General features: G+C 52.8%; 2 protein-coding genes, 1 long non-coding RNA gene and 1 pseudogene across 3 annotated transcripts; 1 reads left to right on the top strand and 3 right to left on the bottom strand.

Moving 5' to 3' along the window:
- Positions 1 to 8069: 8069 nt before the first annotated feature.
- Positions 8070 to 8169, bottom strand: LOC141569127 (U6 spliceosomal RNA; annotated as a pseudogene).
- Positions 8170 to 8954: 785 nt separating this feature from the next.
- On the bottom strand, positions 8955 to 13268 carry LOC141568818 (uncharacterized). Its single transcript, XR_012492033.1, has 2 exons — positions 12262 to 13268; positions 8955 to 9176 (listed from the first exon to the last, which is right to left on the bottom strand). It is a non-coding gene; the product is annotated as an uncharacterized LOC141568818 (long non-coding RNA).
- MAPK7 (mitogen-activated protein kinase 7) lies at positions 13267 to 18541 on the top strand. The gene is made up of 7 exons (XM_074319539.1): positions 13267 to 13646; positions 13934 to 14170; positions 14840 to 15005; positions 15633 to 16714; positions 16824 to 17443; positions 17864 to 17997; positions 18127 to 18541. Exons 2-7 carry the CDS (start codon positions 13939 to 13941, stop codon positions 18278 to 18280), a joined length of 2388 nt encoding a protein of 795 aa, XP_074175640.1. The 5' UTR covers positions 13267 to 13646; positions 13934 to 13938; the 3' UTR covers positions 18281 to 18541.
- A 180-nt stretch (positions 18542 to 18721) lies between these two features.
- Positions 18722 to 21869, bottom strand: MFAP4 (microfibril associated protein 4). The gene is made up of 6 exons (XM_019753777.2): positions 21765 to 21869; positions 21386 to 21467; positions 20963 to 21117; positions 20379 to 20475; positions 20124 to 20306; positions 18722 to 19775 (listed from the first exon to the last, which is right to left on the bottom strand). The coding sequence occupies exons 1-6, from the start codon at positions 21768 to 21770 to the stop codon at positions 19528 to 19530; spliced, it is 771 nt and encodes a 256-aa protein (XP_019609336.1). The 5' UTR covers positions 21771 to 21869; the 3' UTR covers positions 18722 to 19527.
- Between the last annotated feature and the right edge of the window lie 2681 nt (positions 21870 to 24550).

Raw genomic sequence — 24550 nt, 5'->3', positions numbered from 1 at the left:
ACAAAGCCACTTAAATGTTGGCCAAGAAGAATCTAAATGGAGATTGTGTCATCAACGTGACTTCCTCAGTTTTCTTTTCTACTTGATGAACATTTGTGATATTTTCAAAATGCTGTTATAGACTAAACCCAACAAAATGTAATTCAATATTTGTTTATTGGCTCTTTTGACAGATGGTTTAAATTAAATGAATTGAAAGGGAGGAAAAAACCCAATACTGTGTTATGTTTTTACACCGTACGTGGCTGATTATAAATACTTTTGACAGTTCTAGGATATTTCTAATAGCTCTAAAAAGTTTTTTCCCTCTGAGAAATGGTGGGGTGAATGAGGTTCCTGGTGCTACATTTTGGGGCTATAGATAATGCAAAGTGCTTTCTCATCTATTCAGCTACACGGTCCCCACAATAACCCAGGGGGGTGGAAGTTAATAGTTCCCTCACAGGGGGCAAAACCACCAGGCTCAGAGGTGGACAGAGCCTCACCAAAGTTGCACAGCAAAGCAGGAATGGAGCTGGATTGGAATCCGTGTCTGCGTCAGGCTGGCTTCTGTGGGGAGAGTGGCCTTGGTGGGGGGTGCGAGTAGAAAGAATGAACACCTCAGATGGGACTCTCGTAGGTGTACTGAATTGCTCCAATCAGGAATAAAAAATAAACATCAAGATCATGAGAGCCAAGCTTACTGAGCCTAGAGTTATCACTCGACGGGTATTTATTGAGCACCTACTGTGTGCCAGTCACTGTGTAGGTGCTCAGGATAAAGCTGAAAACAAGACAGACACAGCCCCTGCCCTCATGAAGTTGACTTCCTGGTGAAGTAGACAAACAAGTAAACAGGTGTTCAAAATACTTTGAGATCGTGATAAGTGCTATGCAGAAAAAAATGAAAGTGGGAAAAAGGGCTGGAGAACGATGGGGGTTGGGCGGGTTATTATAGATGGGTGCACAGAGAAGATCTCTGAGGAGGCTTTGAGCAAAGCTCCAAAAGAAGTGAAGGGGTGAATCATGCAAGGCTCTGTGGCGAGCTCTTCCGAACACAGAGCACAGTAAATGCAAAGGCCCTGAGGTGGAATATGCTGGAGGAACAGAGAGGCAGACTGGAACCTGCTCACACTGGCTTGCACTGACTCACAGAAGACAATTGTGCCCAACTCTGCCTTCAGTCATGTCATGTGGTGGCTTGGAATCAGTCATGGAGAGGATATTTACACCGTGGAAATCAGCAAATGCTAAAACCAGGGCTTTCGAATGTATATATATATATATATATATATATATATATATATATATATATATATATACTAGGGGTGCCAAAAAATGTATACAAGTGGACACGTTGGTCAACGTTGCTCAAAGTGGTAGTTCCCCGTAATCAGAAGTGTTTGGATGCTAATGGTAACCACTATTTTTTTAAAAAATTAGTTTTAGGTGTACCAAACAATGTAATTAGTTAGACAATGTAGTTAGACATTTACATCCCTCATAAAGTGATAACGCCCTCCCCCAATCTACTACCCGTCTGACATCGTATGCAGCTGTTACAGTTCCACTGACTATTCCCTATACTGCACTCCACGTCCCGTGGCCATATATATATATATATATATATATATATATATATAATTATAGTTGACATACAGTGTTATTCAGCTTCAGCTTCAGGTGAACAGTGCAATGGTCAAGAATCTACACCATTGATGGTAACCACTTTGAGCACCTCTTATAATTGCAAAGTCAAATGTGACTTTTCATCTTTTGTTATCTGTATATATTGAGTATTACAATTTTAATAGTTTTTTCCTTTCTTAAAATGTGTACACATTTTTTTAGTACCCTCTGTGTGTATATGAGATCTGACAATTAAGTTCGCGAACTTGTTGCTAGCCGTTTTTGATATCAGAGGGATTATTCGTGATGAATTTGTACCAACTGAACAAACAGGTAACCAAGTTGACTATTTGGAAGTGCTGAAAAGGCTGCGTGAGAAAGTTAGACGACCTGAACTTTTCACCAACAATTCATGGCTCTTGCATCACGACAATGCACCAGCTCACATGGCACTGTCTGTGAGGGAGTTTTTAGCCAGTGAACAAATAACTGTATTGGAACACCCTCCCTACTCACCTGATCTGGCCCCCAATGACTTCTTTTTTTACCGGAAGATAAAGGAAATATTGAAAGGAAGACATTTTGATGACATTCAGGACATCAAGGGTAATATGATGACAGCTCTGATGGCCATTCCACAAAAAGAGTCCCAAAATTGCTTTGAAGGGTGGACTAGGCACTGGCATCAGTGCATAGCTTCCCAAGGGGAGTACTTAGAAGGTGACTGTGGTGATATTCAGCAATGAGGCATGGTAGCACTTTTTCTAGGATGAGTTCGCAAACTTAATTGTCAAACCTCATAAATATAAAATAAATATAAATATAAATACCATAAATATACATATGAATATAAATACAGTTTGTTTGTTTTTCCCGAGAGAGCCACTTTACCAGCAGACAGACCATGGGGGAAGGAGATTGGGAGGATGAGACGGGGCTAGAAAACTCACCAGGCCCACGTCAGCTATGGCCTCAGAGTGGCTGGAGGGTTTTGAGTTGAGGAGAGATGTGAAGCAACAGGGTCTTCCCAGGGTCTCGGGCCGTCGTGTGGGGCCAGGGGAAAGCTGGGAGGCCAGTGAGGAAGCAGATGTGGTTATCCAGGTAGGGTTGCCAGATTTAGCAAATGGAAATATTGGATGCAGGCAATATTTGGGACATAATAATGAAAAAATTATTTGTTTATCTGAAATTCAAATTTAACTAGGTGTCCTGTATATTATCTGGCAATCCTACCTATAGGTGCCAGGTGAGAGAAGGTGAGGTCCATGAGTGTTTCTGGAAGGCTTGCTGCTTGATTCTGCCTCCCCCCACCCCCAGTGCTTGGGAGGGAGCCTCCCCCATGGCCACTCCCTTTCCCTGGGGTGTTCAGAGCAGGATCCATACCAACCCCACCCCCACCACCCAGCCCACACCTCAGCTGAGCCTGGACCTGCACACGCCCCTCAGCCATTTCCTCTGGGAGAGGAAACCAGGCAGGGGGCAGATCACAGATGGGTGAAAAGGATGATTTCACAGGAAACCAGATTAGCTGGACTTGTGGTCACACCCAGGACTGAGCGCCAGAGAAGCTGGTCCCTTCACTGACTGAGACCTCCTTTATCTCCCCTTCATTCTTCATGCTGATGCCTTGCAGGCCTGGGTGACGGCCTTTATTCCCTGAGATGGGGCTGTTATTGCAGGCAGACGATCTGATTTGTGTTTTTCGAAAGATCACTGTGCAGAGAACGGGTTATAGGAGCAAGAGAAGAAGTCAGGAGGATGTAGGAGGCAATTGTGACGGTCCTGGTGAGAAATGATGGGGGCTGGGACTAGGCAGCTGGCAGTAAAATTAGTGCTTGTCCTACCCTGTTTTCTAGACTCACTGTACTCCAGCCACAGCCTCATCACTGTTTCTCAAACACACCAGGCACACTCCCGGCCTCAGGGCCTTTGCACTTGCTATTCTCTCGCCCAAAATGCTCTTACTCTCAAATCTCTCTACAGAGCTCACCTCCTCTCCTCCTCTGTCAAGTCCTTGCTCCAATGCCACCAGCTCTGTTGTCCTTTCCTGATCATTCTATTTAAGATGATAATCACTGCCCCCCCAACCCCATCAGCACTTCCCACCTCCACTCCCTGCTTTAGCTTCCTGCACAGTGCCTGTCGGCTTCTAAGACACTGTGTAATTGAGTGATTTCTCTTGTTGCTCTTTCCCAACCAAAATCTCAGTTCCTCCAGGGTGGATATTTGTGTGTTTATTTCACTGCCGAATGCCCAGCACCTGGAACAGTACCTGGTACATAGTTCATCAGTATTGTTGGATGAACTAAAGATTTGGACTTGGGGTCTACTTTGGAGGAGGAGGTTGCAGTGGTATATCAGGCAAGCGTGAGTCCCAGGTGCCTGGCTGGGATGGAGGTGCCATTTACTGAGATGGCGCCTGAGGTGGGGGAAGCTGTGACCGTGGGATTTGTCACAGGAGTCGGAGCGCCAGGTGGGAGATGTCTGAGGTGCACTCGGTGTTGGATCTGGATCTCAGGAAAGGGCCAGGCTGGAGCAGGGTTGAAAGTGGTCAGTGCAGACTAGCGGAGGAGGAGCAGAGTGAGGAGAGGGCCCCTGGCCATGCCTCGAGGTACTGACATTCCAGGGAAGGGCAGAAGACCAGGAGGAGGGGGATCAGGAGAGGCTGGGGCCATGTGGCTGGCACCCCAGATGCCGTTCATGCTGTGTCAGTCTCCCTTGCGGACCTGGGATCCTTCTGAGGATAGAGAGCAGAGTGAGTCTCCACCCTCTCACCCCAGGCAGTACGAGCAGGCCTCAGCAATATTCAGGGAAGGGCAATATCAACCTCAGTGTATTTGCTCAGCTGGTGGGACCACAAAAGGCTGCAGCACCAATGGTGGACGTCCAGGCACTGTCACAGAACATGACCGACCTCCCCGCCCAGGTTTGCGGTGGGCCTGATGTGCTGGATTGTGGAAGCAACATTGAGAGGCTTCCCGAAAAACCACAAGTGGCCCCAAGCTGGAGCCTTCTGGCCATGAGGTCAGCCCACCCACCCAGGCCTCTGGCAGCCAGTGACAGACACTTCCCAGCAGGCTTCCTGCTGTCCCCTCCACCAAAACCACACTCAACCCACAGCCTGGCTTTGCGGTAGTTGCTTTCCTGTGGGGACACTGGCACACAAATGCTGCTGGCCGGACTGAGCCACCACCAGTCTGAGTGCAGGGAGGCCTGGCTCTGCCACGTCCTGCTTCCTGTGGGCAGGTCTGCCCTGCCATCAAACCACATGGCTTGGCTGCTGGGTCTCAGGCAGCAGTGCCCGGAGCCCCCTCCTGACTCCCCGAGCCTGGGAGTTCCTAAGCCCCGCCCCCTCAGCAGGCCTTGGTCTCTCGAGGCTCAGCATGGCCCATGCATGGTCTCCTGCGTGTTAGGCACCTTCAGGCAGAAATCGCTCCTTCTTTTCCTCAGTGCTGTGGGGATGAGGTTGTCACTGCCACTCTGTGTGCTGAGGCAAAACAGAACAAGTAGAAGCAACGGAGGGAGGGAGGAGAGGTGGTGTGTGTTGCAGAGTGTATGTCCCAACAGCTGAGAACAGGCAGTGTGTATCTGTGTGTACGTGTCCCTGTGTGTGTTGTTCTGGTGTGCCCGTGTGCACGCCCATGCAAATCTCTGTGCACGTTTGTGTGGAGTATGTAAGAGTGTAGTCCGTGTGTGCCTGCAACCCTGTGCATGTGGCTGTGTGTGCATAGCGGTGCCAGCATTTTGTGTATCCCTGTGTGCTGTGGACATAGCGTGTCCTTGTGTGTATGAACCTACGTGGACTGTGTGTACGTGACATTGTGGGGTGATTGCACAGTGGACAGGTTGTCACGAGGGGACTGTGTGGCCTGCTGGGCTGGGCAGGGCTGGGTAGAGAATGGAGGGGCAGGCTGAAGCTGCCAGCCAGTACCTGCTTCACAGCCAGTCCTGGCCAGGCTGTTGTCACCTGGGAGACACCAGGCTCTGGGGTTGCCCTGGGGAGATGGACTCTGAGCTAGGGAATCTAGCCCCCCCCCCCCCACGGGCTGCCAGTCTTCAGGGTCCCCTATAGGAGACCTGTGTTGGTCTTGGGCACTAGGGCACCTCCCACATGCCCTCTTGACCAGTAGATCTGGCTTTGCCTTTTACCCGTGAGCTACCTACTTAATATTTGTTCTCCACTTCCTAACATTCTGATTTGGGTGCAATGTGCCTATATAAGCATATTCTGGGCCTCTCTTGCAGCTGACGGCGGCCACATGACATGCTTCTAAGGAGGGGTAAGTACATGTCTGCAGGGGGCTGCCAGGAAGGTTTGCTCTTGTAATGATAGGGGGCAGATGTAGCATCATGTTTTCTCTCCCTTCTTTATCCTATCTGGAGCATGAATGTGATGGCTGGAGTGCTGTAGCCATCTTGCAGCCATGAGTTAAGAGAGGTCAAACGTCATTAGGATAATGGCAGAAAGCAGAAAGATAGAGCCTTCGTCCCTGACAAACATTATTGAGCAGCTAAACCAAAGTCGACGGTCGTTGGATTTCTTATGATGAAATAGAAATAAGCCTTCATGTGTTTAAACCATGGTTGGCGGGTTTGTTACTTGCAGGCTGATGCAGTCTTAACTGATCGATCCAGGTGGAGGGCAGGGAGAATAGGTTGCCGGGGCCTGCCCTCCCCGCCCCCACAGCCACGGGCTCCCCCAGCCCCTGCCATCCGTGTGGTTAATAGCAGGATCCATGTTCAAATCAGGCCTGGAACCAGTCATAATGTTCACCGACTCCCTATTTCCAGTCTTGAGGAGACTCTTTCCTGCATGACGGGTAACACATCACTACCCTCATTTCACAGAAGAGACCAAGGCTCAGAGGGGGCTGAGGCTTGCCGAAGATCACTAGCTGAGGGAAGCACAACCCAGTCCTTGCCTCCGGCGAGTTCTATGGGTGCGTGGAGGGAGTTCCCCTTCCCAAACTCCCCTGGCCAACCTGTTCCTCTGGCGTCTAACGTGCCCCTGTAGAGAACAGGCAGTGCCCTTTGCAGATTCATCCGTGAAACTGGCCCCCTTCTTGGGAAGGGCCCACCTGTCTGACAGGTGGCACCAGGAGCAGGAGCGGGAAGGCCCGCCGAGGAAAGCAGAGAAGGAAAGGGGCCCCGTACACTGACAAGTGCCTGTCCTCGAAAGACCGAGGTCCCGGGAGCAGCTTCTGTCGGCCTCTGCAGACGTGGGTGTGAGCTGCGGTCTGGCCACACGGGCTTCCCCCCGCCTCCACTGGGTGCCCCAGCCACTCACTGGGTGACTGAACCAGATTACTCATGGCTGCCAATGACAGAGATGTGTGTCTTTGTGTTAAAAATGGGCACTGACTACAGCGAGTGCTGGAGGCAGAGGCAGCCCATCCCCACACCCAGAGGCCTTGGGTCTCTCACTGTCTCCCTTTCCTGGATGAGCCGGTATTCTCAGCTGCAAACCATGACAATGACTCTCTAGAAGGTGAAGGTGGAAGTGTTTAAACGCCCAAGATGCTACTCAAACACCTCCAGGTGGGGGGGGGGAGTCCACATGAGTGGATGTGACGGCTGGTCCAGCACCTCCAAAGGGCCAGGCTTGTGCTAGGTGCTTTCCTATCATTTCTTGAATCCATGAAACAACTGAACCAGGGATACCTCCACTTTGCAGATGAGGGTATTGAGATCAGGGTTGTCCCGTCACAGGGTCATGCACCATCAGGCCTCTGCCTACCTCTGCAGCCCCTTCCCTCCTCCACTCTCCTGGCTTGTTCCCCTGGCTGGCACGTGCTTCTCCTTTAGGTCCTGATTTAGATGTCCGTCCTTGACCTCCCTGGCTGCTCAGTGCCTGCGCACCTCCCACCTTGGCACCTACCACAGGGGCCAGTAGCTGCCTGGGTAAGAGTTGGTGTCCTTTGTGAGTGGGCTGGGACTGCACGTTCATGCGTGACCCCAGCACACAGCACAGACAGGAAAGCATGCCTTGGCCGCAATGTGGCAGAGCAGGATTCAAACCCAGGGGTTTCCGACTCCAACTTGTGTCTTCTTCAAACAAAGGAGCTTTGGGATGGAGGGGACGCGGTAACATCACCATAGCAGCTTCCCCGGATGGAGACCCACATTGTGGTCCTCAGACTTTAACTACAGCTCCGCTGGTAGCAGAGGGGTGCCGATGCCATTTCTTCTCTTTCTTTTTTCATCATGAAATTAAAAAGTAGATATGGTACTTGAAAGGGCAATTGCACTGTTCTTACACATATTCACTGAGAACGTTAAAAATGCATTACAACTTTTCTGAAACTCTGGCAATAAAAAATCATTTCTATACGTTAATGGGTAATGGATATACAACAAAGTTTTAAATTATTTGAGCTTCCATTTAAAAAATGATCTCATTGCTTGACAATACCGATAGATATTTGCTTTTAATCTCTTCCATTTGGAGCATTTCCTATTTTAAAAAAATGGAACGCTTCATGAATTTGTGTGTCATCTGGAGCAGGGGCCGTGCTAATCTCTGTATCGTTCCAATGTTAGTATATGTGCTGCCAAAGCCACTATACACATCTGCTATTTCCATTGGCCCTGTATCCATCCCACTGTCCGTAAAGCCCAGGTTTCCATTGGGAAAATGGCCCTCAGCCATTCCATCTGCAGAATTTGGCTGGGCTTGGAGTCCCCCCCATTTCCAGAAGTGGATAGGTGACTCAGGTCTGGCCAATCAGCGTACTCCCTCCCCTTGGCTGAGCCTGTCCAATGAGAGGCCACCTTTGCTGGAATTATTGACAAGGGGGCCTCCACAAGGTTGTTGGAAGGAGTCTGACAGTGAGAGCTCCCTGCTGCTCCTGAAATGATGAGGGTTAATAAGCTCATGGAGGCCTCCAGGGTGACGAAACAGCCTCAAAGCACCGACCCCTGAGCTCATCGCCCATTGCCCAACCTGGTTCTCTTTTGGGGCCCCCATCTTGGTGACATCTCCATTGTCGACCCAGAAATTGTGACACCACCCACACTTCCATGCTCCGTAGTCCTGCTGCCACAGCCTAGTCCAGGCCCCTTGCAGGGCTGTCACTCGGACGGTCACAATCACCTGCTTGCCTCCAGTCTCTCTCCCTCAAGTACACCCTCCACACTGTTTGCCACAATTATTTTTCAGGAAGTCAATTCTGAAGGGTGTTTTCCTACTGAAAAATCTTCAGAGGGTCCCAGGAGCCACAGTGGTCAGGCAGGAGACAGGAGCCTAGAGAGCCAAATACTTGTGTGTAACACACGGGAGAGTCTTCATTCCCACAGAGATGTGCTTGTGCTGCACCCTCTCTTTCTGAGACACATGTCCTCTCAGCCTCTTTTGTTTCCTTGCTTTTAATAATATTTAGAAAACAGTGGTGTAAGTACAATGACAAATGGCATCTGACACTGGGACGTGCTGGGAGCCCTGAGGGAGGGTAAGGGAGTGCGGTGAACTGCAGAGCCCACGCCCTCCCAGGGCAGGGCTACTGCTCTGTTACAGCCCGTTTCTGCTGCGTGGGAATGGAAGGCTGATGTTGACAGATTTTTCCAATTTTCTGAAAGAAACCAGAAATCAGGACTTTTACAAGCTATCTTCCCATTTTTAACATAGACAAATGATTCCAAGCTTTTAAAAAAGGCTTGTGTGAATCATTCCCCCATGCTGCTGGTGGGGGTCTAAACTGGTACAATCTCTAAGGACAGAAATTTGACATTAACTATTAAAATTACAAGTTCAATATTCTTCAACTTGGCACTTCCACTTCTGGATATTTATCCTGCAAATATATTTGCAGTTTGCAAAATGATGTGTTCAAGATCATTTATTGCAGCATTGTTTGCAACAGCAAAAATTCTGAGCTAACCTAAATATCCACCTGCACGGTGCTGGTTAGATTACATTCATAAAGGGATACTATAAAATTACATTCATAAAGGGATAGCTGTAAAAAAGAATGTAGTGGTTTCTTAGATATGACATCGAAGGCACAAGTGACAAAAAATAAAATAAAGTGGAATTCATTGCAATTAAATAGTTCTAAATTTTAAAAAACTTTGTGCTGCAAATGATACCATCAAGGAAGTGAAAAGACAACCCATAGAATGGGAATAAATATTTGTAAACCATGTATTTGATGACACTTACATCCAGAATATATGAAGAACTCTTACAACTCAACAAAAAGACAAATAATGCAATTAAAAATGAACGAAGGATTTAAATAGACATTCCCCCAAAAGACAAATGGCCAATAAGCACATGAAAAGATGCTCAACATCACTAATCATTAGGAAAATGCAAATCAGAACCACAATGACATACCACTTCACACCCACTAGGATGGCTATAATTTTTTTAAAAAGGGGGAAGAATAACAATTGTTGGTGAGGATGTGGAAAAATTGAACCCTCAAATATTGCTAGTCAGATTGTAAAATGGTGCAACCACTGGGAAGTTTGGCGGTTCCTCAAAAAGTTAAATATAAAGTTTACCATGTGACCCAGCGATCCCACTCTTAGGTACACCAAGAGAAACAAAAGCATGTCCACACAAAAACTTGTGCATAAATGTTCACAGCATCATTACTTGTAGCAGCCAAAAGGTGGAACACCCAAATGTCCATCAACTGATGAGTGGATAAACAAAATGTGTATCCAAATCCATTTGGTATTAAAAAGAAATGAAGTTCTGCTACATGGTACGAGGATAAACATTGAAAACACGCTAAGTGAAAGAACTGACACAAAAGGTCACATATTGTAAGATTCCATTTCTACGGAATGTCCAGAATAGGTAAATCCACAGACAGAAGTACGTCAGTGGTTTCTGGGGGCTGGGCGAGGGGAAATGAGGAGTGATTACAAACGGATGTCTTTTTCGGGGTGATGAAAAGGTCCTAAAATTAGGTAGTGGTGATGGTTGCACAGCTCTGTCAACATAACAGAAAAACACTGAATTACACACTATAAAAGTTTTAGGGGCCAGCCTGGAGGCTCAGGTGATTGGAGTGTCGTACTCCTTCTAAAGCCGAAGTCGCCAGTTCGATTCCCCTATAGGCCAGTGAGCTGCTCTTTCTACAGCTAAGATTGTGAACAACAGCTCTCCCTGGAGCTGGGCTGCCGTGAGCAGCCGGAGGTTGGCGAGAGTAGCTGAAGGTTGGTGTGAGCTGCTGTGAGCTGCCAGGGGCTGCTGAGTGCTGCCACCGGCTGCTGTGCAGTCTCGGGCTACTGTGTGCTGCCATGAACAGCGGGTGGCCAGCGTGTGGCCGGCAGCCAGCAAGAGCTACCGTGAGCTGCTGTGAGCAGCCACCAACAACCGGTGACCGACTGCCTCAGCCGGGGGCACACAAGGCTCATAATACCAGCAAGGGCCAGGGAGCTGTGTCCTACACAACTAGACTGAGAAACAACGGCTTGAACCGGAGGGGGGCGCAGGCGGAAGAAGGGGAGAAAAACAAAGTTTTAGAATATGAATTATATGTCAAAATAGCCGTTACTAAAGGAAAAAAAAAAAAAAAGAGGGACCTCTCTGGTTATTGATACTTCTGGTAAGACATTATAAAAGTGGCCACCTGGGGGTGGGACCAAGATTTTTCACTTAAACCTTTTGAATCATGTGAAATAATTTTTTCTTGAAGAAGCAGTCAGTTGTGTCATATGCAACAGAGCACAGTAAGGCAAGGACTGGAGTGTCTGTTGTCTATAATATAGTTAGATAACTGATGACTTTTCCAGGACAGAATAAAGACCTGGTGGGGGAAGAGCAAAGCAGCTCATGGTGGATTGAAAATTAAGAGAATTAGCAAGCTTTTGCCCGAGAGTGTTGCAGTCTGTAATGTGTATACCAGGCCTAGCTGAAATATTCATAGAGAATTTAAAGAATACAGTTTCTGAGTTTCTTCTGATACTGTGTTTTATTCCTGGGCCAGGCAGGACCACCACACAGCTTGTCCAGTTGGTCCCCTAAAAAGATGTGCTTATGTGTCCTGCTTTTGTATGCCCTCTATTTACAGTAGGAGACACCGAAGGCCTTATAGCGCACGTATTTCAGAGTTAGGGGAAACTGTCTTTCACCTAAAGGCCATCAGACCTCACTGATAGAAAATGTTCTCTTCCCACGAATACGGTTTCTTTATTCATGTTTAGTGCAAATCATGTAATAGATAATTTGGCTTTTTATTATGCTCTCAGGAAAATCAGGAACAAATATCATAGTTCAACCTTAACTCAGGAGGCACATATGGTTTGTATGTGTCTAAATACGAGATATCTATTTGTCCTAATATTGACCTAATACTCTTAAACGTATTTTTCCTTATGCTGAGTTTTTAAAAATGCAGTATCACAATGTATGGATCCCGACTAATCTCTTAGTATCAGTGCAGAAAAAACAAAGTATGGAAAAGAGTTAATAGAAAGAACTATCACCACTGGAAAAGAGAAGGTTCTTCTGAAGTGCTGGTAATGTTTTTCATCTGAATCCAATACCCTGGTGTACTAAGTTTGTGAAAATCAGTGGAGCTTTATGCATCCTCAGTAAAAAGTAGAAAAGCCAAAAACACAACAGTGGGGAATATACACAGAACAAATTTTTTTTTTTTTTTTTCCAGAACAAAAATTTTAAGAAGTGTGTAGTCTTACCAAAATTCATTCCTGGTCTGGATCCACTTTTCAGCTACTAGTTTGCGACGTAAGGCATAAACCCACAATCTGGCACTCAAAGACTTTCTTGGGTCCCACCAACCGGTCCTTATTTAGGGCAAGGGAACAACCCCCAGAGCCTGCATTGCTCTGCTTCTCGACCTCTAGACCTTCAGTCTGTTTCCCCCGCTGTCTTCTTTGCTCACTTGGTGAGAACACAGCCAGCCATCTGCGGAGTCGCAACTCCGAAACCTCCTACCTCGAATTCCACGAGGTTGAAAACCTTTTCTCCCAGCTCCCACCAACGACCACGTGCACCTCTGCCTCCTCAGCACTGAGCCTTAGAGACCCGGCGCTCGATACATATTTGCTACATGAACGAACGAGCCACCGGGCTCCGGAGTGGGCAGAGCACCCGAGGCCCAGGGCCGGCTCAGCCCAACGGAGGGCCCCGCAGGGTGGCGGCTGCACGGCCCCGCCCGCCAGCCCAACGCCGCTGCAGCACAGACGGCCCTCGCGGACTTGGAACAGAGCCGCCCAAACAGGGAACACGCCGGAGACCAACAAACAACCAGCGGAGGCTCAGCGATGCCGGAAGCTGGGCAGAGAGGACGAGCCATCGCGTCAGTGGCGCCTTCAGGCTCGACGCTCTAGAACCGGGAGGACCGGGAACTCTGTGGTTGGACGTGACGGATCACCCTCTTCTGGGATGATGCCTTCCCGGAGCCGGGCTCCCGGGGCCGATCGGGAAAATGGCGGGCACAACCTCCCAGCGACAGGGACTGAAAAGGGAAGAGGGGCCTGAGGTGGGGGGATTTCGCGAACCGGCCGCCAAGCTGAAAGTCCCAGGTGTGTTAGCCCCTCGGAGCTGCCAGGACCAGCGGCGATTTGCGGGAGGAGACGCAGCCGCTCAGTTGAGATGCGCGCGAGCACGCGCGGGGGCGTTGCCTTCCATGCAGGCGGCGCCCGGGGCAGCCAGCGCGCATGCGTCGGAAGACGGCGCGGGGCACCGACTGCACCCCTGAGAAGCGCAGAGCGCACTTTGGGCGGCTCCCGCGGGCGCACTGGGCAGCGGCGCGCGCGGGCGCGCGCAGGACACAGGCGTGGCTTCCTCTGCAGGTGGGCTCGGATTGGACGACGCGAGCACAAGGGGCGAGAACCACCTCAGAGACCGCCCAGCGATTGGCTGGAGGCTGAAAGGAGCGTGGTCTTGGGAGGCGGGGCAGGGGGGACCGGCGGGGCTGAGCTCCATGCTGAGGTGGAGGCGGCGGCCTTAAACACGTGAGCGAGTGACTCCTAGCGTCCCCCTCCACTGGGGACGGGAGGCCAGGGGCCCCGGAGACCCTCGAAAGCCCCGACGAGACGTCGGGGTGAGGCGCGAGTCGGTGAGTGTAGACCGAGGAAAGCGAAGTGCCCCGCCCCCTCCCTTTCTTCCTGAACCCGCCTCGCTGCACCTCCCCCACCTCCGACCCTGCGTTGCACCGGGACCTGAGCTTCGGGCTCCGATTCCCTGGTGTGGGACATGTACTACGTGCCAGCCGCCGTCTTTTGCCCCCTACCTGGTCCCCATCGGCTTAGGGAACTTGGAATTACGTGGTCCTGCTCCAGCCTCACAAAGGGGAAACTGAGGCCTGAGCGGGTCGGGCCCCTGCTCACCAGCGTTTCCACACAGACGCCATGGCCGAGCCCCTGAAGGAGGAAGACGGCGAGGACGGCTCTGGAGAGCCCCCGGGGCCGGTGAAGGCGGAACCCGTCAACACCGCTGCCTCTGTAGCGGCCAAGAACCTAGCGCTGCTCAAAGCCCGTTCCTTCGACGTGACCTTCGACGTGGGGGACGAGTATGAGATCATCGAGACCATAGGCAATGGGGCCTACGGGGTGGTGTCCTCTGCGCGTCGCCGTCTCACTGGTGAGCTTCCCTGTGTGCACCGCTCACAGATGTGGAAACTGGTTTCCCAAGAGTGAGAAAGCTGCCCCCGCTCAAACAGCCAGGAAGGAAAGCTGGGACGCAAATTCTGGTTCAAGTCAACAAATGCTGGTTATGTGCCATCGGGGTGCCAGGCACTGTGTCGTGCACAGTTCGCAGAAACTCTGGCATGGTGGTTTTGCCAGCACATCTGCCTACTTCCTCCTTAGAAAAATGACAGTCCCAGTGAGACCAGATGGAGATCTTATCTTTGTTTCTAACAGAAGTGTGTTCTGGAGCCACAGACTAGTACAAGGGATTGGTGGTGGGATGGGTAAGGTTTGAGATGGAGAGACAATGTAGGGAGGTAGGATGAGCACAGTTTAGATTCGACCAACAAGCTGCGCAACCCCCAATAAGTTCTTGTGACAGGGTTTCCTCATCTCTAACTTGGAGCTATTAGTACCTGTCTCTGGACAGGTGTGAAGTGTATGTAAAGTGCTTAGCACAGGGGTTGGCACATAGTAGGTACTCAGTATATAGTAGCTGTTGTTATTCAGTCTGTGGTGGCTATTATTTGCATCGTAGACGGGAGATGTTGAAAGGGGCCTTGTGCCACTCTGCAGCTGCTGCAAGGTACCTCACGGTATCTGCCTTTTCTCTGCCCCTCAGGCCAGCAGGTGGCCATTAAGAAGATCCCTAATGCTTTTGATGTGGTGACCAATGCCAAGCGGACCCTCAGGGAGCTGAAGATCCTCAAACACTTCAAGCATGACAACATCATCGCCATCAAGGACATCCTGAGGCCCACTGTGCCCTATGGCGAGTTCAAATCCGTGTAAGAAATGGGAATGGGAGAGGGAGGCAGAGTTGGGAGTTTTCTGAAGGTTAGGACCATATTGCTGAAGTTCTGGAAGGACCTCTGAACCTAATGTAAGGCCCACGGGGGAAATTCCCATAATTCCAGGACCAGTGCTCCCTTAGGGTTTTGCCAGGGACAGCTGGTTCTCAAGAAGAGTACAGATGTTACAATTTGATAGAATGTCAGTGCAGAGGATGGTAAATGCAGCACACACACACTAACTACAGCTGCCTATTCCCATAGCAGTCATCACTAATCAATCACAGAACGCTTACCGACAGACAGTGGGCAAACCGCCACAGTGTTCAGCAGTCGTTCAAGTGGCCATTACCAAACAATGCAGACAGCCCCCAAACTACAGCTATTTGCTAGTCCTGATTTGGTCCGCCCTCATTTTTTCTCTGACGGGGAACTAGATCTGGAGAGAAAGTGATGTAACTTCACTTAAGTTCATGGAAAAGTTGTAGAGAATCTAGACTCTTCATACTATGCTGTTGGCCCTTCCAGAGTCTGAGAGTAAGGCCGCTTCCTATCTGGAGCCAGGTTGGGGCTGGAGTTTGGACAAGACAAGACAGCCCATACCTCTCTCCCTGTCCCTTGTAGCTATGTGGTCCTGGACCTGATGGAGAGCGACCTGCATCAAATCATCCATTCCTCGCAGCCACTCACGCTGGAGCACGTACGCTACTTCCTGTACCAGCTGCTGCGGGGCCTCAAGTACATGCACTCAGCTCAGGTCATCCACCGCGACCTCAAGCCCTCAAACCTGCTGGTGAATGAGAACTGTGAGCTCAAGATCGGTGATTTTGGCATGGCACGTGGCCTGTGCACCTCGCCTGCTGAGCACCAGTACTTCATGACCGAATATGTGGCCACGCGCTGGTACCGTGCCCCTGAGCTCATGCTCTCACTGCATGAGTACACGCAGGCTATTGATCTGTGGTCTGTGGGCTGCATTTTTGGCGAGATGCTGGCGAGGCGTCAGCTCTTCCCAGGCAAAAACTATGTACACCAGCTGCAGTTGATCATGATGGTGTTGGGCACCCCATCACCAGCTGTGATTCAAGCTGTGGGGGCTGAAAGGGTGCGGGCGTACATCCAGAGCCTGCCACCCCGCCAGCCTGTGCCCTGGGAGACAGTGTACCCTGGAGCTGACCGCCAGGCCCTCTCACTGCTGGGGCGAATGCTGCGTTTTGAGCCCAGTGCCCGCATCTCTGCGGCTGCCGCCCTTCGCCACCCCTTCTTGGCTAAGTACCATGACCCCGATGATGAGCCTGACTGTGCCCCGCCCTTTGACTTTGCCTTTGACCGGGAAGCCCTCACCCGGGAGCGGATTAAGGAGGCCATTGTGGCCGAGATCGAGGACTTCCATGCGCGGCGTGAGGGCATCCGCCAGCAGATACGCTTCCAGCCTTCCCTGCAGCCTGTGGCCAGTGAGCCTAGCTGCCCCGACATTGAAATGCCCAGTCCCTGGGCTCCCAGTGGGGACTGTGCCATGGAGTCACCTCCGCCAGCCCCACCGCCGTGCCCTGGCCCTGTACCTGACACCATTGATCTGACTCTGCAGCCACCACCCCCACCGGCCAGTGAACCCGCCCCTCCAAAGAGGGAGGGTGCCATCTCAGACAACACCAAGGCGGCCCTCAAAGCTGCCCTGCTCAAGTCCTTGCGGAGCCGGCTCAGAGGTGCCTTGCGGAGGCCGTCACTGACTGGGGAACGGGCTGGCACAAGGGGGCCTGCGGGCTCGGACAGGGCCACAGACCTTTACCTTCCCCCTGTTCAACTTCCCTGCAGATGGCCCCAGCGCCCCCCTGGAAGCACCTGAGCCTCGCAAGCCCGTGACAGCTCAGGAGCGCCAGCGGGAGCGGGAGGAGAAGCGGCGGCGGCGGCAGGAGCGAGCCAAGGAGCGTGAGAAGCGGCGGCAGGAGCGGGAGCGCAAGGAGCGGGGGGCGGGGGCCTCGGGGGTTCCCTCGACTGATCCCCTGGCTGGGCTGGTGCTCAGTGACAACGACCGCAGCCTGTTGGAGCGCTGGACTCGCATGGCCCGGCCCCCGGCCCCCGCCCCGGCCCCAGCCCACGCCCCGGCCCCAACACCCCCTCCAGCCCGGCCCACCAGCCCTCCCACCGGCCCCCCGCTGCAGCCTGCAGGCCCCACCCCTGGCCCTGCTCCCTGCCCTGCCGGCCCTCCTGGGCCAGTCCCTGGCCCTGCCCCACTCCAAACTGCCACCTCCTCCAGCCTCCTGGCCCCTCAGGCGCTTGTGCCACCCCCTGGGCTGCCTGACCCCAGCACCCAGGGGATTTTGCCTTACTTCCCATCTGGCCCACCCGCTTCAGATCTCAGGGGGGCCCCTCAGCCCTCCACCTCAGAGTCACCTGATGTCAACCTGGTGACCCAGCGGCTGTCCAAGTCTCAGGTGAGAGAAGAGGCCTAGGCTGTGAGGACACCTGAACCTGGGCCCAGGGATAGTGGGTTTGGGAAGTCCTTGCCGTTTGGTGGGGACGGGGATGAGAGCGGCTTTGGTGTGTCCTTGTTCCATGAAAACAGCCGCAGGTAGGGCTTTATCTCTGAACTTGCCCCGTTGCGCGTGGAAGGAGCATCATGCTGATAAAGCGGGTGGTTGGGAGAGAAACAGGATGCCTCCTGGGAAGTGCCTGGCCTGGAGATGGGCCCCAGCTGCTCTGTGACCGTCGCGGCTGGCCCTGAGCCACGGGTACCCAGGAGAGGCACCAGCAGCAGCATGCTCAGCGGGGAAGCTGGGGCTGGGGGTGTGCCCGGCATACCTCAGCGTGCTCTTGGTGGTGCCTGTGTAGTAACCTGCCATTATCCCCTACAGGTGGAGGACCCCTTGCCCCCCGTGTTCTCAGGCACTCCAAAGGGCAGTGGGGCTGGCTATGGTGTTGGCTTTGACCTGGAGGAATTTCTAAACCAGTCTTTCGATATGGGTGTGGCTGACGGGCCACAGGACAGGTAAGATGGCTGGACTGAACTTGTAGAATGGGGCTGTGGGTAGTGGTTCCTCGTGCAGGAGGAGCTTAGTGGGCTGGGCGAGGGGCCAGCCTAGGCTAACAGCTCTCCCTGCTCCCCTTTCCCCTGCAGCCAGGCAGACTCGGCCTCACTCTCAGCCTCCTTTCTTGCTGACTGGCTCGAGGGCCACGGCATGAACCCGGCGGACATCGAGTCCCTGCAGCGTGAGATCCAGATGGATTCCCCAATGCTGCTGGCTGACCTGCCTGACCTCCAGGAGCCCTGAGGCCCACAGCCTGTGCCTTCTGCCAGGGGCAGGCCCAGCTCCACGGCTCACACGAGCGTTCTCAAGGACTGGAGCCTTGGGCCCAGCAGGGGAAGCTCAGCTTGGATTATTCTGCAGGTTCATCTCAGACCCACTCTTCAGCCTTAAGTAGCCACCTGAGCCACCACCGAGCCATGGCAGGATCGGAAAACCCCTACTCCCAAGTGATCCTTGTATTATACTTACTATTGTTGGTATTATTATTACACAGTTTTATTACTAGTCGGTCTTCTTGCCATCAAAATGAGGTCTATGAAATATCATGTTCCCTATAGCACCTAACTCCAGGTGTCTGTGGAGTGGAGGGCAAGGTGCTGTCAGTAGGGGAGCAGGGCAGAGCCAGGTCCCCACATTTGGGGCCAAGCAAACGCATTTTCGTGCACAACAGCCAAAGCCAGTTCATTCAGGTCCTGAGGTTTATTGAGACCTCCACTCCCCACCTGCTCAGCCCCACAGAAGGTGTCCTCTGCCCCCTCACATGGTCAGACCTCAACCCTGGGGTGGGTGGGAGGTATCTATGCCTACCTTGATTGTGGCTGTTTACGGGTGGCATGCAGTAGCTGTGGTAGAATACAGTTTGCCATTGAGCTTTGGGGGCCGGGGCAGGCAGGTCGGGGAAACAGTATGACAGTGAGGTGGGGCTCGGGAGTCCATGGTGCTCACCACCAGAGAATAAGTTGGTGGGAAGGAGGTGAAGGGTGAGAGACATTCTGAGGACAGCCCGGGGGTGCTGGGGTGTGGCAGTGGTGGCCACATGCGCTGGGTGTTGGTCAGACCATGCCAGCTCGGAGTAGCATGCTGGGGAGGCCCCAGATGGAGCAGTGCAGAGTAAGGAAGCTGACTAGGGTGGAACACAAAGCCTGAAGGCTGGGAGAGCAGCTCCTGGCTCTCAGCCTCTGGGGTGGGGTGCAGGCAACTAAGTCACGTGGCGTCCAGCCAGGTCCAGGCCAGCTGTGCCTTTCAGAGGAGGCCTGAGAAGCTGCTGGCAGCATAGCCTCAGGTGGAGGGGAGCAGAGGCCTGGCTTAGAGGAGGGTGTGACAGGGTCCGCTGGGGCTAGAGCCATAGGCCCCCTGTGAGAAGCAGGTGTTAAGAGAGCAGCAGAACTGACATGGGGGTGGAGGTGTGGGGGACACAGGCACAGCAAAGGGAACACTCATGGAGACCCCGAGCAGCCAGGGCAGCGTTAGGGTCTGATGGGGCCAGCCCCTCAGGCCCGGCGGATTTTCATCTCAGTGCGCTTGAGGGAGTAGTAGAAGCCCTTCCATTGGGCCCAGTTGATGCCATTGGCATAGGAAAGGTGGGAGCCACCCAGGTAGAAGCCATTGAGGTTGGCGAAATGGCAGCTGCGGAACCAGAAGGCTCCCGAGGAGAGGGCCGCGCAGTTCTGCACAAAGAGGTCCTGGTCCCGGTCGAAGGTGGAGAATTTCTGGCCGCTGTGGTAAGACAGGGAGTCACCTGGTGGAGAGGAGAGGAGTGGGTTCGCTGAGGCGGAGAGCTGAGCCCCTCGCCTGGCGGGCGGGAGGGCACAGCAGTAGTGAGTGGTGTGTGAGAGAGACCACGTGTCAGTCTGCGGGGATGAGGCGCCCTCCCTGCGCAGATGTTGGGTAGCTGTGCTTCTGCAATGAAGAGAAACAGCTGCTCCTCACAGGGCGGCCTGGAGTGGAGTGGCCGCGGCTGAGGCCCAAGCTGGTTGGGAGCCAGGAGGGGAAAGGAGGGGCCTGAAGAGGGTCAGGGACCGACTGGGCCGTGCCTGCTCTGCCTTCCCCCCCACAGCCCTTCATTCGGCTGGCAGGAGGCTGTTACCTGCCCCGCCGTCCTCGAAGCCTGCCACATAGAGGGTGTAGCCGTCCTCCTCAGCGCTGATGGCATTGGGCGAGATGGAGAAGTCGATGTACTTGGCGTAGGCCGTGTTGTTCTCAAAGTCCTCCAAGTCCACTCGCAGCTCGTACTTCTGCTTCAGTGTCAGGAGGTGCAGGTTCTGCAGCCCTGGGGGGGGGGGGCCTCTGGTCAGCGAGGACCTGGCTCGGCCGCCCCCAGCCCACCTGGGTCCCGCCTTACCCAGCCAGTACTCCCCGTCGGCACGGCCGAAGCCTAGCTTGTAGTCATTCCAGCCCCGGAAGAAACTCACTGAGCCATTGAATCTCTTCTGGAAAACCTGGAGCAGAGAGGACGAGCCTGGACAATCAAGGGTCCAGTGGACAGGGGCTTCACCCAGGTGTGGACCCTGTGATGCTCAGGTGGTTTGTTACAGGACTGAGCTGGAGGCCTAGACTGGCTCACACGCACCCCCTGAGCAGCCGCTGAGCGCGGGAAGAGGTAAAGAAAGCGTTCTTGAGGTCAAATGCTGGGGGCAGGGGGGTAAAGGGGTGGGGGTGTCTTGTGCTGGTTTGTGACCTTGAGAGAGTTACTTCACCTGTTGGCTTCAGTTCCTCGTCTGTGAAATGTACTTTCCTCCCAGGGTTAGTGAGCATTATATGCACTAATGTGCCTTAAGCGCCTAGAATTCAGTGTTGGCAGAAGCTCACAAACTATGCTGTGGGCATTATCCCCATTTGAGAGATGAAGAAACTGAGCTTCCCAGAGGAAGCTTGGTCACACGGCTGGGACTAGAACTGGGCCTGTGTTCCCCTCCTCCCACTCACCGTCCACTTCCCCCCCTCGGTGGTCATGTCACAGAAGACAGGCACGGGCACGCTGGGGCCCAAGGGGTAGATGAGGTACACGCCGTCTGCCTGGTAGCCCTGCGTGTAGATGTCATCACAGTCCAAGGGCTGCTGAAGGCACGACTTCTCCAGAGCTGGGGGAGGGTGGGGAGGGTGAGGAGAAGGGGTCTGAGGCACACCACACACCTCAGCACCCCACAGTTTGTCTCTGTCACAGGAACTTGTAAGGTTTCTTTTACAGGGGTGATGCTTGAAGGTCATTTCATCCACCTGCCCCATTTTATAGAGCAGGAGACTGAGTCCTGCCAAGCTGGGGCTCAGCCCTGACTCCCAGAAAAGGGGGCTCAGGACAGTTTTCCCAGCCTATTGTCCAGGCTGCATTTTCAAATGTGGGCTGCTTACCATCTCCCCGGATCCCGGAGACCTGGGGGGCGCAGGGGGGAGTAGAGAAAAGAAGCAGCAGCAGGGGCAGGGCCAGGAGGGCCTGGTGATAGGAAAACAGGGTTACCTTAGCACAGCCCCTCTTTCCAGCCCGAGAGCCCCCCCACTACTTTCCCTGCACTCGCCGGGACACACACACCACCCACTGCAAGAAACCCCTTGCTTGCCTTCTTTCCTCTCCCAAGAAACCCCACTCTCTGGGAGGCTCAGCACCCTCACAGCTAAAGAATTTCTACTGGATCTCAAGAACCCCCTGTGCCTTCCTAGCCCCCTCTGTGGTCAGTGCCCTCTCCACAGAGTGGGCTCAATCCCCTAATGCCATGAGTGCCCCGCCCGGTACCTTCATGCTGCCAGTTCAGCTCAGAGTGGCCGGGTGTCTGCGGAGTGTCTGCTGCCCCAGACTGCAACCGCCCAGAGTTATGTGCTGGGCCCCCGCCAGCCGCTTCAGCCCCGCCCCCTGGAGCTGCAGAACCTCCCCCCCCCCCCCCCGCCCCCTCCCAGGCACTGAACCAGCATCTGCTGGGGCCAGGGCACCACCTGTGTCTCATTAGGCCTGTCAGGGGCAAAGTACTGTAGACGTTAACTGGCTGGCTCAGACCGCTCCCTGGACCCCCTTCACCATCCGCGCCCTGGACTTGGGGGCCCCATGGCACCGGCAGCCTAGGCCCTGCTTCCTGACCCCCACCCCACCCCACCCCGCAGATGTGTGTTTATTTTCTCCCCCTCCTCCCTTGGTCTGTGCCATCAGCCACTGGGGGAAGGCTGAGGGTTGGTGGGGAGGGTGTGAGTATGCCTGGGTTCTGGGGAGGGGAGGCCCATTCTGGGTGGGGGGCACAGCTTCAGAGCTCCTGGTGTCAGGGCTGGGCTGGGGTTGAGGGGGGTGAAGAGGCAGCAGGGGCCAGGCAGGCTGCTGGCAGCGCTGGGACATTTCTGAGCCATGAGCACAGCCTGCCGGCGTCCAACTGCCGTCTGCCCCAGCCCCTGCTCCAGCCAGGGCCCCTCTCCAGCCCCTTCCAGCCCCCCTTGCTCTGGCTTCCTCAGGCCCCCTTCGTTCACTTCCCAGACTCCCCTGGGGATCTGTCTGGCAAGCATAGGGCCTCTTTTGTTTTTCTTCACCCCACCCCCCTTCCTTCTTCCAAACCCCTCACTTTGGCCTCCACCCAACCTCAGACTCTCCCCTCCCGACCCCTCTCAACCAGCGTCCCATTTCCCCAGCCTTGAAAGCCCACCTCTTCCCTTCTTGCCTCCATTGAGCCGAGGTGTTAACCTGTCCGCCTCCCAGCCACCCCTGAAGCCCATCTGTGCCTTTCCTCACTCAGGTCACATCCCTCCTTGGGGCCCTCGGACTAGGGTGCTCATCCAGCATCTTCATGGATCTCCCTGCTTCTGGTCTCCCCCGCCTCCCATTCTCCGCATGGGCTGCCAGAAGAGTCTTTCCAGATGGCTGCTCTCTCACCACTTGCTGAAAGCCTTCTTTGGCTCCCTGTCACCTCAGAGCTGAGGCTAAATGTCTCACCTTGAGCTTGAGAGGAATTTTAAGTCTAGCATACCTTAAGAACCTTATCCCTTATTGCTTGTGACTCATAAAGTACAATCTATCCGCACCAGACCTTCCCCCGGCCTTTGCCTGCTCTGTTCTCTGTGAGGCCCACCTGTTGGGCTCTGCTTGGCCATGAGTGCTGACAGCAGGTCTGTGTCACATTCCTGGAGTCTCGGCAGCCATCACAGAGCCCGGCACAGAGTAGGCCTAGCACATGCCCTCAGAGAAGTATCTTCTGAGCACCTACTCTGTGCCCCCAAGGAGTGGCAAACACAGGCCTTAGTTAGTTCATTGCAAATGTACTAAGCAGAAACTTTGTTGAACCGATGGAAAAGTGAAACATTCAGAGGCACAAAGTAAGAAAGCAGCTCTCGCTCAGGTCTCCTCTCCTTACTCCTGAGTCGATCAGCCCCTTAAATAAGTCTCGCTGGCCTTCTTGGGTTGGTTCTGAAGTTGCTGGTAAGAGTTGCCTCTCTTCGTGGTAGCATTTTGTCCTGGGGGTTCTGGAGCCAAGCTGCCTGCATTCAAATCTATGTGTGGGTGACCCTGGACAAATTACCTAGCCCCTCTGTGCCTGTTTCCGCTGTGAAAACTGAGGATATTAATAGTATTTCCTTCAAAGGGCTGTGGTAAGGATCACATAATCTTATCAAGTGCCCACAGCTGGTAACTTGACTGAATATTAGCTATCTTCATCACAAACAATGATTGCTCTTATGAGTGGATTGTCTTCAGCATGATTTTTATACTTGTCTATGGAAGAGATAGTTGCCTGCCTCTCAATATCCATTCTTACCTTAGCCCTGAGTAGTAGGTGCTGATCTTTAGCTAGATTAATTGTCCAGCCTCCCTTGGTGAGGCCACATGTCTGAATTTTGGCCAGTGAGATGCAAACAAGTGTAACTGTAGGCAGCTGTTCCCTCTTTTCCTTGCCCTCTGTCCTTTTGTTGGGCATGATGGCTGGAACTCCAGCTTCCACCTTAGATGGTGAGGAAGAGACCCCATCAGGAGATGGTGGAGGGGTGACCAGGGAGGATATGGGTCCCTCATAACTTCATGGAGTGGTCCAAGGCCAGTTCTGGACTGCCTCTTAGATCTCTCTTATTTGGAAGAGAAAGAAGTGTCTATCTAGTTTAAGCCTCTGTTGTTTTCCTGTTACAGCTGAATCTAATCCTAATACATCTCCTTTTCGCAAATGCCAGCTAATTTTAGCACAGGCTACAAAAAGGAAAATAATGAAAAGTCAGTCGTCAAAACAAATAATAAAATGTGTTCTAACTCAAGTATCAAAGTCTTTTGCAGACTACAACTAACAAACAAACATAGGAAGCAAAAAAAAAGCAATAAAGTATCAATCATATTTTGTCTATTAGTTTTTTAAAACAACTTAATGTATGTGGTTGTGCAAAGTAGGCACTGTTCCTGGATGTGGTTGTGAAGGAGTTTAACTCTTTAGGGAAAGAAACTTGGCGTTACATACCAAGAGTCCAGAGTCAGTGGATACTGACTTCGGAGACAACGTCTGAAGGAAATACTCCAGTATTGAAAAAGTACTTGTATTAGTGGACATTGTTGGCTGCCCAGCA

This window comes from Rhinolophus sinicus, linkage group LG15, assembly GCF_036562045.2.
Source record: "Rhinolophus sinicus isolate RSC01 linkage group LG15, ASM3656204v1, whole genome shotgun sequence".
In the NCBI taxonomy this organism is placed as follows: domain Eukaryota; kingdom Metazoa; phylum Chordata; class Mammalia; order Chiroptera; family Rhinolophidae; genus Rhinolophus; species Rhinolophus sinicus.
The sequence above is the reverse complement of the archived record's forward strand: the minus strand, read 5'-3'. Positions and strand labels throughout refer to the sequence as shown.